This window comes from Balaenoptera borealis (assembly GCF_965194805.1).
Source record: "Balaenoptera borealis genome assembly, chromosome: 7".
Taxonomy (NCBI): Eukaryota; Metazoa; Chordata; class Mammalia; order Artiodactyla; family Balaenopteridae; genus Balaenoptera; species Balaenoptera borealis.
The window spans coordinates 20087236-20105056 of NC_138864.1; the positions used below are offsets into that span (position 1 = coordinate 20087236).

At 38.0% G+C, this 17821-nt stretch overlaps 1 protein-coding gene across 6 annotated transcripts; it reads right to left on the bottom strand.

Annotated features, from left to right (window-relative positions):
* Positions 1-8: 8 nt before the first annotated feature.
* DUS4L (dihydrouridine synthase 4 like) lies at positions 9-17820 on the bottom strand. 6 transcript variants are annotated; one of them, XM_082399888.1, is made up of 8 exons: positions 17597-17820; positions 17129-17228; positions 11992-12128; positions 8615-8736; positions 6209-6326; positions 5030-5152; positions 4030-4256; positions 9-3333 (listed from the first exon to the last, which is right to left on the bottom strand). In XM_082399888.1, exons 3-8 carry the CDS (start codon positions 12105-12107, stop codon positions 3074-3076), a joined length of 966 nt encoding a protein of 321 aa, XP_082256014.1. In that variant the 5' UTR covers positions 12108-12128; positions 17129-17228; positions 17597-17820; the 3' UTR covers positions 9-3073. The 6 variants fall into 6 exon arrangements, 5 of the variants coding, with proteins under 5 accessions (XP_082256014.1, XP_082256016.1, XP_082256017.1 ...); XM_082399890.1 differs by having other exon boundaries at positions 17713-17812; XM_082399891.1 differs by having other exon boundaries at positions 17709-17812.
* Between the last annotated feature and the right edge of the window lies 1 nt (position 17821).

The window sequence follows — 17821 nt, forward strand, 5'->3', positions numbered from 1 at the left end:
GATTAGCAATAATTGTTTTCTAATTGGTGGTGGATTAGAGGGTCCGATCCAGTGCTTGGGGCTCCCAAGTGCGACTTCTGGGGAGCCGACTTAACATTTCTAATAAAGTGTGGCTTGCGTGGGCGGGGTGAGCTTAACCGACGTTCTGAAAGGGCTTGCTGGGGTCCGGCGAGAAGGAGTGGTGCCGGGGCGGGAGGGTTAGATAGGGTGCTGCACACTCAGTGAACGTGGTTAAAACACTCCTTTCCTGGTTTGTATTCTACCGTAGACACAGTTTCGTTGTCCGGAACAAGCTGGTTGTGCCGCATTTCGTTCGGAGAATGTAGGAGGATAGGTAGCGTCCAACATACACTTCGTGTGAGGTTTTCTACTCTTGTCCATGGGCTGGGAAGAGGCAGTACACTTTCGGGTGATGTTTGGGGACTGACTGGAAAGGAGAACAACGTGGGTATGGGTATATTCTTTCAATTACTATTTTTCAGGTTTTCAAATTGCGTGAAAACACTCAAATTTTTAAAGCTTTTCCCCCTAATACTAACAACATATCAGGAATGCACATAAAAGTATTCTCCTCCTGGAGACGATTATTTTGGGAAGATTAAACAAATGGTGAAAACAAGAGGTGGTTATTGAATATAAAAACACATTTAAGGGACTTCTCTGGTGGCGTAGTGGTTAAGAATCTGCCTGCCAATGCAGGGGACACAGGTTCGAGCCCTGGTCCGGGAAGATCCCACATGCCGCGGAGCAACTAAGCCCGTGCGCTACAACTACTGAGCCTGCGCTCTAGAGCCTGCGAGCCACAACTACTTGAAGCCCACGCGCCGCAACTACTGAAGCCAGCCCGCCTAGAGCCCGTGCTCCACAACAAGAGAAGCCACCGCAATGAGAAGCCCGTGCCCCGAAACGAAGAGTAGCACCCCCCTCGCCGCAACTAGAGAAAGCCCCCGCGCAGCAACGAAAAACCAACGCAGCCAAAAGTAAATAAATAAATTTATAAAAACAAAAAAAACCACATTTAAATCAGTGCTTTCTCTTATCACAATTATACTTGATTACATAGAAAAGAAAAAAGACAACATAAATTAACCATAGGGAACTTAAAAAAAAAATCAGAGGCGTTTAGAACTCCTTGCCTTTCTACACTGGTTCCTTGAACGGCTGTGCACCTTACTTTAATTATGCTGCTGTCCTCAGAACACTGGTGTAACACTCAGAGTTTACAAACATAAAGATAAGTTTTGACTATAGCTCCCTATTTGCTAATATACTACTCATATTTAATGAAAAAGCCAGTTATCTTTAAAGATCTGTTAATTGTAAAATGAAAGCACAGAATGTGCCTTAAAAAAAAAAAAAGGCAACATAGTGCTTATGTTAAAACGTATTCAATATTCCCAAACCCTTGAATTAAGCAGTTTTAGATAATTGTCTCCTTGTAACAGTTTTTATGTTGGTAATATAGACCAATATCTTAATTACGGAACTGTTTTAACCTGAGATAATTTTTTTTTTTTTTTGGCTGCGTTGGGTCTTAGTTGCTCTGTGCGGGCCTTCTCTAGTTGCAGTGAGCGGGGGCTACTCTTCGTGTGGTGCACGTGCTTCTCGTTGCGGTGGCTTCTCTTGTTGCAGAGCACGGGCTCTAGGCCAGCAGGCTTCAGTAGTTGCAGCGTGTGGTCTCAGTAGTTGGGGCACGCGGGCTCTAGAGCACAGGCTCAGTAGTTGTGGTACGTGGGCTTAGTTATTCCACGGCATGTGGGATCTTCCTGGACCAGGGCTCGAACCTGCGTCCCCTGCGTTGGCGGGAAGATTCTTAACCACTGTGCCACCAGGGAAGTCCCTGAGATAATTCTTGCGGTGGCATATTCACCACCAACAAAATTCTGTTAGTGACATCCTCAAACCATGGAACTTTATTTTTTAAAATTTTTTTAGTTTTTTTGGCTGTGCCACGCAGCTTCCAGGGGTCCTAGTTCCCCCACCAGGAATTGAACCTGCGCCCTTGGCAGTGAAAGCAGGGAGTCCTAAGCACTGGACCGCTAGGGAATTCCCTAAACCATGGAACTTTAAAGTTAAAATTATCATCAACTGCTGGGAAGCATAACAATAACATTACTATTAACAGGGTATGAAAATTAGGTTTTTAAATTAAAAATAAAACCTGGTTACTGTTCTCCAGGAAATAATATTTCAAATACACAGCTGTCCCTTGGTATCTGTGGGGCATTGGTTCTAGGACTCTTGTGGGTACCAAAATTTGTGGATGCTCAAGTCCCATATACAAAGTGGTCTAGCACTGAGGGCTGACTGTGTAATCATCTCCAGATTAGCTACCAAATTTTTTATATTTAAGATGTGGGGGACAGAAATTAATATCATTTTACGTACAGGTATATTTACCAAGCTCTCAATCTTCTAAAGATTTAGAAGGCTCGAAATGTAACAAATTTAATGTCATTTAAAGAATTTCATGGAATCTTAGTTTTAAATTATAGAAAACATCACATCTAATTAACTTCTATTACATACAATTTAAAAGAAATACCTTGAGGTGTGTAATTCATGCATTAGGAAGTAGCAGTTTGATTTTCCAATTTGAACTTTTAATTTAAGCCCTGAATGCAATTCTATACAGAATTTCTTGTTCCTTTTCATTTTATACAGATGTTGGAATTTGTTCACACTTCTCTGCTCTTATTTTCATTTAAAACATACCTAATGTTAACTTACGGATACCATGAGTCATACTTTTAGTATCAAAATAAAAAGTTTTATTTATTTAAAAATGTTAAAAACATGATTCCTTTAAGAAAAAAATTCTTACAGTTTTAAATCCATAATAGGATTCAGAGCAATGTTTGTCAATGTTTGAACCACCTGGGGTCTTCTTTAAAACTAAATTTTGGGTCCACCCTAGAGATTTACTGAATCAGAATCTCTGAGGATATGGTCTAGGAATGACTTATAAAAATTCTGTCAGGGCATTGTTTTTATACTAATGTTTGAGAGCCACTGATTCAAAGTGAAAACCAAGATGTGACCCTGGGTGGTTTCACTAAAGATAGAAAATAATTTAGGAAGTCCAGTCAATCCCATAATGGTCTGTAAGGTAATCTAAGACTGCTGATGTGCTTGACAAAGCATTAAATATTCTTTTTTCCTGCCTCGAAGTTATCTTTTCCATCATGTACATTAAATGTTGATGGAAACACATATAAGGAGTTCCAAGTTCAAGAGCAATGTCAACCCAGTCCCAGATGCATTTCAGTGGGGTTTCCTCATATCCAGCAAATATGGCCGGGTTGGCTAAGAGTCCTCTTGCAACCATCACACCTACAAATTAAAGCACATCACGTTTGTCCACACATTAAGAACTCATGGTTATGGGGTCAAACTCAATGAAAGAAACTGAGAATATTCAAAAATAAAGTATTATTACAAGGTTTCACAATGCCTCTCTATTAGACTAATTCTTATTAAAGAATTCATTTTGATATTTTTTATAAACCAATTAAGTGTAAATGAACTCACAAGACTTTTTCTTATATTTTAAAGACTTCTACATTAAAAAATTAGTTTTCCGGATTTTTTTTAGAGTAAATCTGGATTGTCATAAATTGGGTTTGCTTCAAGTTTACCTGATGCTCTCATCCAGCAATAGGTATCACAGGGCTTGGTATGCCAAAGTTGAAGGGGATAATGAAACTGCATAGCAGTCTGGGGTTTCTTTGCCTCCTATGACCACTCTTGGATTCACGAATTCTACAGGCTCTGGTGGTCACTAACTGGATGAGATGGTGGCAGAGAATTAACTGAACTAATTTACCCCAATTAAAATAATCTGTTGTTTCTAAGTAGAAGGATTAACATCATTTTAGTAAATTGCTTGGCTTAAATTGGTAAAACAGGAAAATATGGCTCCATATGAAAGAAAAATAATGAAAATCACATTAACATTATTCTCCCACCCCCACTTTTTAATTTTTCTGCTAATTAAAAAACAAAAAAACTGAAGTAATTATTTCTTACCATCTGTCCCAGTAATATGCCACACATTTTCTGCTTCTTTTAAGCTTCTGATGTCTCCATTAGCAATTACAGGTATAGACATACTTTCCTTAATTATTTTAATGGCCTCATAGTGAACTGGCTGATGTCTTTCTTCAACAGTTCTTCCATGGACTGTAATCCAGGAAACCCCTGTCGCTTCAGCCTTTCGACAAAGATCTACAGTTCTTGTAAGGTCATCATGGATCCTATAATGTCAAAATCATATCTATCTTTTCACAGCGCACAAATCTTAATGCTAACATCAATAAACTAAATAGAAAAATATTTCATCTGTTACATTATTTAGTTTAGCTAAGCTATATCATATTATCACCACATGCTGCTATCAGTGAGGTTTTGTTCAGGAATCAGTTCCCATTCAAGACCTTGAATTTAGCTATTTCACTATTGACAACAATAGGATGACAAATAACTTTTACCCAGTGCTCCTCTCTTTTGGCTTTGATAACTGAAAGATTCATCAAAGTACTATCACAGATTCATTGAAAGGTGCCATCTTAATATTTGCTGTGTATGCTCCAATCTGCAAGTGGGAGAATTATAATAATTTATCTTGAAATATGTTTTTAACCTGTCACCAAAAGACTAATTTTTAGTTTATTTTCTTTTCACTGAAATTTTAGTGCAAACATCATTCCTATTTTCTACTCTTGGTATCAGGAATGTTTCTTAGCATTAGTTAATTAAATAGTACATGGAAAAAGTTGTTTCTCTTGGGAGAGATTTTTTAATAATAAAGGGATATTTTAATTTTTCTTAAAAAATACGAAGAAGAAATTGTTTTGGATTATACATAAAAATTATGGTATCTATTCATTTACTAAATGTTTTAACATTTTTATATACTAGATGCGTACTTACTAAGAGTAGACATCTCCACACCTTCAGACAAAAGGAATATTCTTTTATTTCCTTAGTAATGGACTATCTTGTCAGTAGATTAAAATATTATCTTTACCTTATTTTAATAGATACTGAAAATCTGGGGTTTTCCACTTGATTTCTTACTTGTTTCACCATGTCTCGAACAAGCTCTGGATTGTTTATTAAGCAAGCTCCATAACCTTCTGCCAATGCCCACCTTCATAAAGTAAACACAAAAACAAATAAATTGTTATCAGCTGGAAGAGAAGATACAATTCTAAAAGCACAGTAAGTGCATTTATTATTTCTCTACCTAGCAACCTGGAATGGAACCAGAGTTTTAAAATTCATAGATCCAACATTTCTAAGTGTATCGAGATTAGGAAAACATGTTCCCAGATCAAGAAATACTTAGGGGAAATGGTTTTCACTGGCAAGTGAGAAAATTAAAGTTCATTCAACCAAAACAGATTTAAGTATTTGTAATTGCAATTACTTCAGATTTTTTAAATTCCAAATTTGATGTTTATTGTACATAACAAGAGGTTTTATTAATCTTAAGAGTAGAAAGATATTTTTGGCTTACAGCATTCCAATACCACTAAACAGCTTACTGAACTCTCCTAATGAGTATTCAAATATATCTAATCTGATTTGGATTATGCTACACATAAAACCTCGATCTTATTCTTTGAACACATTTTGAATTATTCACAGATAATCTAGTATTGTGGCAGGAAGGTAGGGATATTATCGTCAAAATAAGTACATCCTATCAACACCCAGTTACTCAGACTCAACCAAATAACTATGGTATAGGAAGAAAAGGTAATTATAAGAAGGTTTTCTTATAATTGAAATTAAGTAAGAGAAAACAAGTGATCTCCCAAATCATAGAATCATAGTGTTTAGAGCAAGTATGTCTGACATAGCAATAAAAATACATTTTAGGGATTGCCATAAACATCAGTCTCACATAATTACTTATGGATGAGGTTCAAGGCAGATCCACACATAAAAAAAATTCTAGTGGTGAGGTGAGACAAAAACTTGTCAAGGGTCTATATATTGTTGTAGCCATCAGAAAATATCTTTGCATGTATGTTTCTAAATAATATTTCCTTATTTTTTCTTGCTTCTTATTTACAGCCCAAGTTCTTTATCTCTATTTTCCTTACTTTTTAATTTTTGGAATACCAGAATGATAGTTTACCATGTTCACATAGTTTTTCCTAATCTTTCTGAAAATTCTTCCAACTTCTTTGAGCTTTACCTCTGAGGACAACCACAGTTAATGTCTATTCCATTCGCATAAGGACAGACTATACGAGCAGCATCAGATAAAATTCTTGCATCATTAGCAGCAAACTGAACAATCAATGGGCAATCACCTGATAAAACGAATAGCTCAACATTAAAATTCACAGAAACACACACACACGTACACGAGATACCAAATTCTAATGTCTGTACAGGATAAAGTAACAATAACTATTTTTAGCCTAAGAAGCATCTGTTCAAACAAGATAGCATTAAAATAATTTAAAATATTTTAAATTACATGCAATTTAGATTTGGTACAAATCCAAATAGTAAAAAATTTGGTAAAATGAAAAGTACAACACTCTTGCCAAACAGACCCCGTTCCCAAAGGTGGGAATTAGCTTACTGCATTCTAGAACAATTTTATGAATACCTATAAAATTTAAGCAAATGTGAACATTCTATGTACATTGCTATCCACATTGTGTTTTCCCCTGGATGTATCTGGGACCTGTATTCAGACCTATTTTCCTCTTTTTAGTGGCGTATTCCACTGTGATGAATGGACCATAGATTATTTTTCATTTGCGGCTCTTGCAAACAATGCTGCGATGAAGATACTCCATGTACATGCTTTTGTGAGTATATTCATGAAGTAAATTCCTAGGAGTATAACTGCTGGGTAGGCATCTAACATTTTGAAAGATATTACAAAATCTTCTTTCAAGAGTTTACCGATATAGATATACACCAATGTGGATGACAGTTTTGATTTCCTTACAACTTATCCTACACTGTATACCCAACAGCATGTTTTTTTATTTGTAGCCTCTCTCTCCATATTCTTTGCGTAGTTCTCTATGTAAAATTTTTCTTTTAGTTGCTCCTTTTTTCTTATTATTTAAATTAAAAAAAATAAAACAAAGAAATTAGCTCTGCTATCTATCATAAACATCAAAAATATTATAAATATTTTCCCCAGTTTTTCATTTGTCTTGAGAATATCTGTGCTCTTTTTTTATATATAAAAGTCTAAATTTTAACATAGCCAAATGTATCAGAGCTATCCTAGGTTTTAAAGGACACATTTTTCTCATCTTTGGGTGTTATAAATTCTGAATAGATGTATTTTAATTTTTCTAAAGTTTTTTTTGAGGACTACCTGTATGAGATTCACTGGGTGTTAACCAAAATGCAGATTTCTGGGTATCGCTCTAGTTCTACTGACTCAGAATTTCTATGGCAATCCACTGATTTACAGGATTATCTAAGGGATAGGAGAATTTGCTTTTTCCTGAGGATGTAGGTAGGGTGCTTTCTCCTTTGTAACTCAAGAGAGTTATAAAATTTCAATCTAACAACCATTTATTGGTCAAATATATTTTCAATGCTGTGGTAGAAGCTGAGGATACAAATCAACAAGAAAGAATTCCAACCCTCAAGAAGCCCATAGTCTAGTGGGAGAGACAGGCATGTGAGGAGGAAATTACAGTACAGTAGGATTAAGTACAACAAAAAGCCAGGGCTTACGAGACAGGACATGAATGGAGGGTGATTAGGCAAGTTCCTTGGTCACAGTTTTAGAGCATTAAGAAGCACGAACTGTCCTTTCCCAGGGGGATAGGGATACGGGGATAGGCCTGACTAAGAAGGACATTCTAGGTAGAGAAGTATGAGAGATTAGGGCATGTTCAGGGACTTAAAATAACAGTATTTTGAAGAATAAAGTTGGTGGGCCATGGAACTACTACTACATCAACTAATGGAAGATAAAGCTGCAGAAGACGTATTCAGAGGCCAGATCATGAAGAACGTTCTATATTATCCACACGTGCTGGAATTTTACTCTTTATATCAGTGGCTCTCAATCTTTAGCAAGCTCAGAATCACCTGGAGAGCTTTTTAAAACACAGATTGCCCGACACATACCCAGAGTTTCAGATTCAGTAGGCCTGCGGTGGAGTCTGGAATTTCCATTTCTAACAAGTTTTCAGATAATGCTGATGTTAAGTGGTCTGGGAAATCACACTTTGAGAACCACTGTTTTAGGCGATGAGAGGTCTAAGGAAGATTGTGAGCAGGGAGAAGAAGTGATCAAATTTACATTTTAGAGAGGTCACTTGGGGCTGTCTGGAGGGTAGTTTGGAATGGGATAAGACTGGAGGCAATGAGATAGGAATCTAACCTAATAGGCTAGGTGAGAGAATGGGGCTGACTAAAACTTCGATATATTATCCATAGTTTACAGGGTACTGAATAAAAACATATTGTAAAAAACTTATAAAAACCATAAGAAACTGAAAGATTTTAAAATAAAATCTCCAAATTGTGTTGTCTCTGATTAGACAAGAGTGTTGAGTTTTGTTGTTTTGTTTTTAAAGTTTTACAAAGGCAGCAAACTCTAGCTTTCACATACCTTGGTTTGTGGTAAATTCACTGTCTCTGGCTTTTATAGATCTGATAAAATCAGCAGCAACTATCATTGGCGTATAGCACAGATCGCAACTGTATTTTCTTACCAGTGTTCTAAAAGCCAACCTGAGAGCATATAAAACTTTAATTAGGCATTTAGAAAGCACCATAATCAGAGTTTAATTTAGTCAATTATTAAATATTTAATATTTATTAGAGAAAAGTTCTGCCTATGGGAAAGTGCAGTAGATGTACTCTTCCCTATTCCTCCTGCTTAGTATAACTAAAAACTCTGGATATCATATACAAAACAAACGTAAGGAAACTCTGAAATGTGGCGAGAAGAGAGCAGGCAGGCTAGTGACCTTGAGCAGGACCTAAGGAACGACAATGGTGAGTTCCCTGGGTTTTCTTTTTGCCTCAAATATCCCAGATTTGAACCTGAAGAAGTTGGCAACCTGGAAATAGCAATGGGTGCAGACAAAAACAGCCCCAGCAAAAACCTGCTCTCTCTAGCCAAAGCACCAAGAAAGGGGCAGCCTAGCAAGCTTTTAAATAATAATGGCTCTACTCCAGCCCAACACCAGAGAAAAAACTGTGGCCCTCACCTCCACAAGTGAAGGTCGAGTGGGGAGCTTACACTTGTACCGTTCCAAAGCTGTCACAAAGTTCTCCAACACCCCTCCACGGTGGTGTTAGAGAAGGCCAGGTAGGGAGCTGGGACTTTAATCCCTGCCGGCCAGTAACAAGGGTATCAGTGGAGACCATGTGGGGAGCCTGGAATTCCACACCAACCCTGCAGCAGTGAGGTGCCCTTCTCCCTTCCTCCGGGAGTAGTGTTAGAGAACGCTTAGTGAAGAGCCAGGACTTTCATCATTGCCCAGCAGTTACCAGGCTACCCCCTGCATGGGGAGCTGGAACTCTCACCCCTGCTCAGCAGTAATGAGGAGCCTTGTGACCCCGGGGTGTCAAAGGAGACCAAGTGGAAAACCTAGGCTTCTACCTCCACCTGAGAGTAATGAGGTGGTGCTTTCTCATCCTTCCCCTGCTGTGGTGGTGTCAGAAAAAGCTAGTTAAAACAGAAGTTTCAATATTCAGAATCAATCACTGTAATCCATCATATTAACAGGCTAAAGAAAAAAAAAAATCACATGATTGTATCAATTGATGCAGAAAAAGCACTGGACAAAACAGCATTCATGATTTAAAAAAAAAGCCTCTCAGAAACACAGGAATAGAGGGAACTTTCTCAACCTGATAAAGAACATCCACAAAAAATTCTACACTTAATATTATATTAGGATTTTTATATATATTTTCCGTAAGATCTTATGGAAAAACCCAAATGAACTTTTTGGCCAACCCAATTATAGGTGAAAGAATACTTTCCCCCCAGATCAAGAACAAGGGAAAGATGTCTGCTCTCATCACTCTTATTCAGTACAGTGCTGCAACTTCTAGTCAGTGCAATAAGGCATGAAAAAGAAACAAAAGGCATCCGATGGAAAGGAAGAAGTAAAACTATCTCTACTTGCACATGACATGATTGTCTACTTAAATAATCCTAAGGAATTTGTAAGAGGGATGTCCTAGAACCAATAAGTAAACATAGCAAGTTCACATAATGTAAGATCAACACACAAAAAGCAATTTTACTTCTATACACCAGCAATGAACACATGGACACTGAAATTAAAAGTACCATAACTGAGTGTAAGCCTTACAAAATATGTACAGAATTTGTACGCTGAAAACTATACGACACTGATGAAAGAAATCAAAGAAGATCTAAATAAATGGAGAGACATACCGTGTTCATGAGGAGACTCAACACAGTAGGGAATTCAGTTCTCCCCAAATTGATATGCATTTTTCATACAATTCTTATGGACAATCTAGCAGGATTTTTTTGTAGGTATAGAAAAGATCATCCTAAAAGTTATTTGGAAAGGCAAAGGAACTAGAATAGCTAAAACAATTTTGAAAAAGAAAAGTGGGATTTATTAAGTTTATTTAATTTCAAGACATTATACAGCTACAGTAATCAAGACTGTGTGGTATTGGTAGAGGGACAGACACATAGATCAATGGATTAGAACAGAGAATGCAGAAGAAGAACCATACAAACATGCTCAACTGAGTTTTGATGAAGATGCAAAAGTAATTCAATAGTGGAAAGATAGCCTTTTCAACAAATGGTGCTGGAGTAATTAGACATCCACAAGCAAAAAAAAAAAACAAAAACAAACAAACCTCAGCCTAAGTCTCACACTTACACAGATATTAATTAAAAATTATGAACTTAAATGTAAACCATAAACTAAAAGACTTTTAGAAAAAACATAGGACAAAATCTTTAATATCTAGAGCTACATAAAAATTTCTTATACTTGACAACAAAAGCACAATTTGCAAAAGGAAAAATTGATAAAATGGACTTCATCATTAAATAAAAACTTTTGCTCTGCCAAAGACCCTGTTAAGAGGATGAAAAGACAAGCTACATGCTAGAAGAACACATATGCAAGCCACATATCTGACAAGAGTAGTATCTCGTATAGAGAATTCTCAAAACTCCAGAGTAAACACAACAGCAACAACAAAAAACCAAACAATCTGATTCAAAAATGGGCAAAGGGCTAGAAGAGACATTGTGCCAAAGAAGATATACAAATAGCCAATGAGCACATGAAAAGATGCTCAACATCACTAGAAAAATACAAATAAAAACCACAATGAGATAATTCACATCCATTAGGATGGCTATTAAAACAACAAAAAACCCCTGGAAGACAACAAGTGTTGATGAGAATGCTGAGAGACTAAACTCTTGTGTACTGCTGGTAGGAATATAAAATGGTGTAGCTGCTATGGAAAATAGCAGGGCAATTCCTCAAAAATTAAAAATAGATTTGTCATATGATCTAACAATTCCACCTCTGGGCATATACCACAAAGAATGAAAGCAAGGTCTCAAAAAGATATTTATATATCGATGTTCACAGAAGCATTATTCCCAAGAGTCAAAAGATGGAAGCAACTCAAGCTGGGATGAATGGATAAACAAAATGTAGTTTATACATACAATGGAATATTATTCAGCCTTAAAAAGGAAGGAAGTTCTGATACATGGTACAACATGGGTGAACCTCGAGGATATTATGCTCAGTGAAATAAGCCAGTCTCAAAAAGACAAATACTGTCTGACCACTTAGATCATATACATACCAGGCAGTTGGCAGCATGAGGACTCCAGCCCGGATCCTGGTCCCAAAGCTAAGCGTTTGAAGATCCCATGTGGTGGGGTGGTCTTACTTTTAAGAAGTCAGAGCATAAAAAGGAAATCACACCTAAGCTTATTAACCATTTAACAATACTTACTTTGAATATCGCACCATTGGGGCGCAGACTTTTACCAGCTGCCCAGAATGAAGCATTTCTATTGGATCTTTTTTTCTTTCTTGACATGTTGTGGTTTGCATGCAGTCACTCTTCATAAATAAAGATTTGTTTCAAATCTGAAAAAGATAATCAGTTTGCGTAGAGAAAAGGCACTTTCACTTGATGAATCCCATCATTCTTACAATTTCAATTGCCAAGAACATGTATTTTTCATCAGGTTTGTGGGCTTAGGAATCTTCTTAGCTTCTTTTCACAGTATCAAATGGGATACTACTGAATTCTGCCTCTATTTATAAATCACAGATAGTTTTCAGCACACTGTGCAATTATGACGTTTATATTCTGTACAAATTACCCTTGTTCAAGTCAAACACTAACAGTTTTGAATTCTATACTTAACCCACTACTGTAACATTTTCTGCTCAAATTTATAAACGCTCAGGATGTGGAAAACCACAAGATATCTTCCTAGAATACACATTACGATTTTCCATGTTACTTTTTAGATTTTCCATTTTACTTTGTTTGGCATTGATTAACCAACAAATTTGATTTGAATCATTTCATATATAGTACTGTGTATGTCTGGCACTTCGAAATACCTTGTTTTATCCAGGAAAGTTAAATGGCAGTAACAGAACAACTTTATGTAGTCAGCATTTCAAAAGATGTACTGGTTTATTTATTTATTTATTTAACATCTTTATTGGAGTATAATTGCTTTACAATGTTGTGTTAGTTTCTGCTGTATAACCAAGTGAATCAGCTATATGTATACATATATCCCCATATCCCTTCCCTCTTGCGTCTCCCTCCCATCCTCCCTATCCCACCCCTCTAGGTGGTCACAAAACACCGAGCTGATCTCCCTGTATATAAGAATATGTTTATTCTTATTCTCAAATCCTATTCTTTTTATTTGAATCAGAAGGCAAACAAACCTTTAATTATTATTTTTAAGCATTTAAATGTTTCATGAACATCGTTTCATGAAAATCTCAATTGTAATCAGATAATTGCATAGTAAATCACTATTATACCCAAAGAGGGACAAGTGATTAAATTAGGTAATTCCTGTGTTTTATAGTTGCTATACTGTACTTAAAATCCTATCATTTCATAGTGTTGGCTGCTTTCCATATTCCAATTTTGGCCTTACCAACTTAAAAACAAATATGGGCCAACTGTAGAAAGGTCTAATTGCTCCACATGCAATTTTTTGCTTGGCTAATCCTGAAAGTACTGTTATAACCTAAATATAAACCAATAATTTCAATTTCCTTAGGTAGAATGTACAGGTGGAATAAGATTAGCTAGTTTTGGGCTTCCCTGGTGGCGCAGTGGTTGAGAATCCGCCTGCCAATGCAGGGGACGCGGGTTCGAGCCCTGGTCTGGGAAGATCCCACATGCCGCGGAGCTACTAGGCCCATGAGCCACAGCTACTGAGCCTGCGCGTCTGGAGCCTGTGCTCCGCAACGGGAGAGGCCACGACAGTGAGAGGCCCGCGCACCGTGATGAAGAGTGGCCCCCGCTTGCCACAGCTAGAGGAAGCCCTCGCACAGAAACGAAGACCCAACACAGCCAAAAATAAAATAAATAAATTAAGAAAATAAAAAATAAAAAAATAAAAAGGGGTTTGCTAACGTTTTAAAAAAAAAAAGATAAGCTAGTTTTACTGATCACTTCATCACTTTATCACTGTTATTGACTTAATAAAAATTTAGAGAGTTACTAGCTTATTTTTTTAAACAAAAATTCATGATTAGAAAGATGTAAGCCACCTACATAGGTAAAGTATAAAGCAAAAGAAAGGTAGTTGCCTTTTCATGAATCAAACCTGTCTCATCTCCCTTGCATTCCAGACGCTGGTTATGCCATCACCATCCATCCCTACGCACTCAAGTCAGAAACTTGGGGCTTGTCCTTCACTCTCCATCTCCTGCAGGTGTGTCAACTAAGTGGTATCTTTAATTAAACCTTGAGCCCATTTTCACTGGCTCACAGTCTCTGTACTCATAATCCCCCATCCTGATGACTCTGACAATCTTCTCGGAATCCCAGTTGATCTTGTTTTTATTCATTCAACAAATATCAAGTTTCTGCTACATGTTGGGAACACAGATGAAAATATATTTTCTGTGTCCTTGAAAATGTATTAGACAAACTTACACAACACAATAATGCTAATACACACACTCAAACACAATTTAAGCACTGTAGAAATAACTGTCTAGAGAAGTGAGGGAAGTCAACGAAGGATGAAGGAAATCTTGAGCTGACACTACATGGGAGATGGGGAAGTGTCCAGTTACAGAGAACACGTATAAAGCCACAGCAGCATGAAAATGCTTGATGTTTTCAGTGAACCATTAACAACAGTTCAGCATTACTTGAGTTGTAACTAGACTAGAAAGGGCATGAGAGGGCCTATACACCAGGTTAAGATATTTTAGATTTTAAACTGTAGGGCCTTGGTTCTCAGCCATTTTTCCTCCTCTGTGAGTGATTTTTACATATGCACTCAACATGTTAACTTGTGCAAATGACATACTTCCCTGGGCATATATTTTTGTGTAAGTTGTCTCTCCTTGTATACTAGTTGTAATTGAAAAATTTTAGCAGAGAAATGACATGGTCAGATTTCTGATTCAGAAAGATTTTGATGGAGGGGTTAGGGCTATTGGTAAAATATCACTAAGGAGGCCACTGTAGCAGACCAAGCCGTGCGTAATGAGTATCTGACCTGGGACTCCAGGAATGAGGATAGAGGAAAGGGAACACATTTAGGAGCTATTTAGAAATAAAAATAAACTAGCAAGACATTTAGGAGGTGGAAATCACCTGATGACAGCACGTGTTGTGTAATAAGAAAGAATTCTAGGATGATGTGTACACTTTTGGCTTTAGAGACTGGGCGGATGGCCATTCCAATCAGTGAGACAGAGAACTAGAAGGAGGAACAGGCTTTGGGAGGGAAATGAGTCCACGCTTGGGCACATTGAAGTTGAGGTGCTCAGGGGATTTCCAGGTGGTGATGCCTCGTAACTGGTTATATAGATATGGTACTAAAGAAAAAGCTAGAGATAAGTCTTTAACCTATAGGTAATATGTCGAAACTAAAAACATGGACAAAGTACTTATGGATGCCATATCTTGTAGAAATCCTTAGAAGCACCAACATTTAAGTAAAAGGGGAAAAAAAAAGAATGTAAAGGAGACAGAGAGATGAACTCTGGAGCTGGGAGGAATAAATCTGAAACGTGATATTCAAAAGTTAAGAGAGGGAATAGTATTACGAAGGAGGGAGGGGATAAACATCTTAAACATCACGGAAGAGTTAAGTAAAGAGTAAAAAGTGTCCAATGGCAACTAGGTCACTGTGACTTTAGCAAGAATAATTTCACTCTTATTCATTCTTTTGTTGCTGTTGTTAAAATAATTTTTATTGTTCTTCTTCCTGCTGGTTATGCAGGCAGCCACAAGTGGTGCATACATGAGAGCTTTCCCTTCAGGGCTTCATGACTCGACTTTAAATGAAGTTTTCTTTATTTTCACATTTCCCTCTTTTGATCAAGATCTTTCCTCAAAAGCATTGCTGATCGAGTCAGGTTGTCCATATTTAGTGGTTTTTGTCCCTTGGTACCAGGAAGAGCGTTTCCTGATTGTCATGTCCCACGTCAGAGGGAAAATGCATACCGATTGGAAACCACTGAAGCCACGTTTGAGTAACAAGGAGGAGCATGAGGAAGAACACTCAGGAATTTCCCATCTAAAGTCTATATTCCATCTAGGTTGTAAGCACTGGAGATCATCCTGAAGCACTGAGCTAGAGTCACCCTATTGGGTAAGCTGTTTCTACAAACGTTTAACAGGCAACAAATACAGAGCTTAAAAATAATTATGCAAAAACAGTAATTATGCAAGGCAGAGTTAAAAGTAATATGACAAGTCCAGTTTGTATGATGGTACCCAGCTAAACAGATCAAAAGACCATAGAGTATCAAGGGGAATTTGTTGTAACCATTGCACTGTTCCCTGACCTTGTGTAACTGAACTTCTACCTCTCCAGAGGTATTTATCCATGTGCAACAGGTGGTAGTTATTCATTCTTGTAGTCCCAGTACATGGCACAAAGAAGGCCTCCCTTAATACATATTTGCTGAATGCATAAATCAGTAGTTCTTAATCTTGGTTGTACATTAGAATGATCTGATGAGATTCTAGGAAGCAGGATGCCCAAACCATACCCCAGAGCAATTACACGTGAATCTCTGGGCATAGGATGCAAGCATCAGTGGTTGTTAAAGCTCTCCAGGTGATTTTAATGGGCAGCCAAGCTTGGGAATAAACAAATCCACATCCTCCAAAGCACCTGGTAATCTGGTAATACTGTTTGTTTAAATGGGTTTCTACCTACCTATTAGCTCCTTTGGGATAAGACAGGGATTGAGTCTAATGTTTGTACGCTCATGCTGGTACATATAATAGAGACTCAAAACTCTTCATTGAATGAATGAATATTATACAACTTTTCTAAAAATTTTCAATGTAAAAGCCAGGGAAGGAAAAACAATCTAAAATTCAAAGATAATGCTTATTCATCATTAATATTAAAAAATTATTAAAGTCAAATTTTGTGTATTATAGATAATGAAACCTAATGTGAATCTCAGCACACTGCCCTTGGCAATTTGTGAGACCTCCATTGAGAATATTCAATCCTATTCACACCGTGATTGAAATCAAACAAAGTATATTAGGGAAGAACCTCTGTGACAAAGAGAAAGCATAACGCAGTGTACTGAGACATACTTGAGTTGTTATGAGCATCTAACATGTTCGAAAGGCGTTTGGCACAGCTAAGTACTACTATCACATTCTCGAAAATCCGTTAGCTGAATCAAGAAAAACTTTAGCTCTGGCACTGGGAAAAATAGGTTCCCTGCGTACATACTGACTGTACACGAAGGAAAAGTCAACGTTTCTTTTTACGTTAGAAATGCTTAACCTTCTTGCACACGTGTGGTTGACCTGTTAACTTACTAGTATTTATCGTGGGAGAAATACAGGTGAATACTGCCGATGTAACAGCGGAGAAGATATAACGGGAACTAACCTGATGATTTTACAGCTCCAATACTGTTAGTTGAGAGATGGAAAATCCATCAATTTGTAACAAGTAAAAGTCTGGCGTCGCTCAGGACACGTGGCTGAAACTCAGCGGTAGAAAAAGCCTAAGGTCACTGTCTCATGGGAGGGTAGGCAGAGACTGAGTCCCACTTATCTATTCCTGGTTCAGTCTTCCTACTTAACCGACTCTCGGCTCTCCCTAATTCTCCCCACTTTCATCCCTGGCAACTTTCCTCCCCAAGCTTTTCCCGCCTGCCTTTATCCCAAGAACGCGAAGCAAGGGATGTGATAGATACAGGTGGGTAGCTATTAACGCCCGCCAGCTGTGCTTGTGGCGTGCACACGAAGCTACCAGAAACCTCCGTTCTCTTCTAGTGCCTCCATCGAGAGGTCCCGTTCTCAGGTTAAATACTTGCTTTAGAGCTGAGCGCTGCGGCCACGTTCCGGCGCTCACCTTCTCTTCCGCCCAGGGAACGCCACCCGCCCCAGGAGTGCGGCAGGAGACGGAAGAAAGCGCCGGCCCCACGACCTCGGCTTCCCTGGTGCGCTGGGCCCTCGGCGCCCACCTACTCTGAGCCCCCACGCCGCTCCCAGCCAGGGTCGGTCCACCAGCTGCAGCAGAAGGCAATCTCCAGGACAGCCGAGAGCCGCGGGCTGGGCGGAGCTGGCGGCGCCGGGA

Bases quoted from the DNA above. Each gene is read 5' to 3' on its own strand.
- DUS4L (XM_082399889.1), bottom strand. From the start codon at position 12,107: ATGAAGAGTGACTGCATGCAAACCACAACATGTCAAGAAAGAAAAAAA. The intron at 5,153-6,208 runs GTAAAGCTCAAA...TACTTTATGAAG, and splicing joins AACTGTGGTTGTCCTCAGAG to GTGGGCATTGGCAGAAGGTT. The intron at 3,334-4,029 runs GTAAGAAATAAT...TTTAATTTGTAG, and splicing joins GCATATTACTGGGACAGATG to GTGTGATGGTTGCAAGAGGA.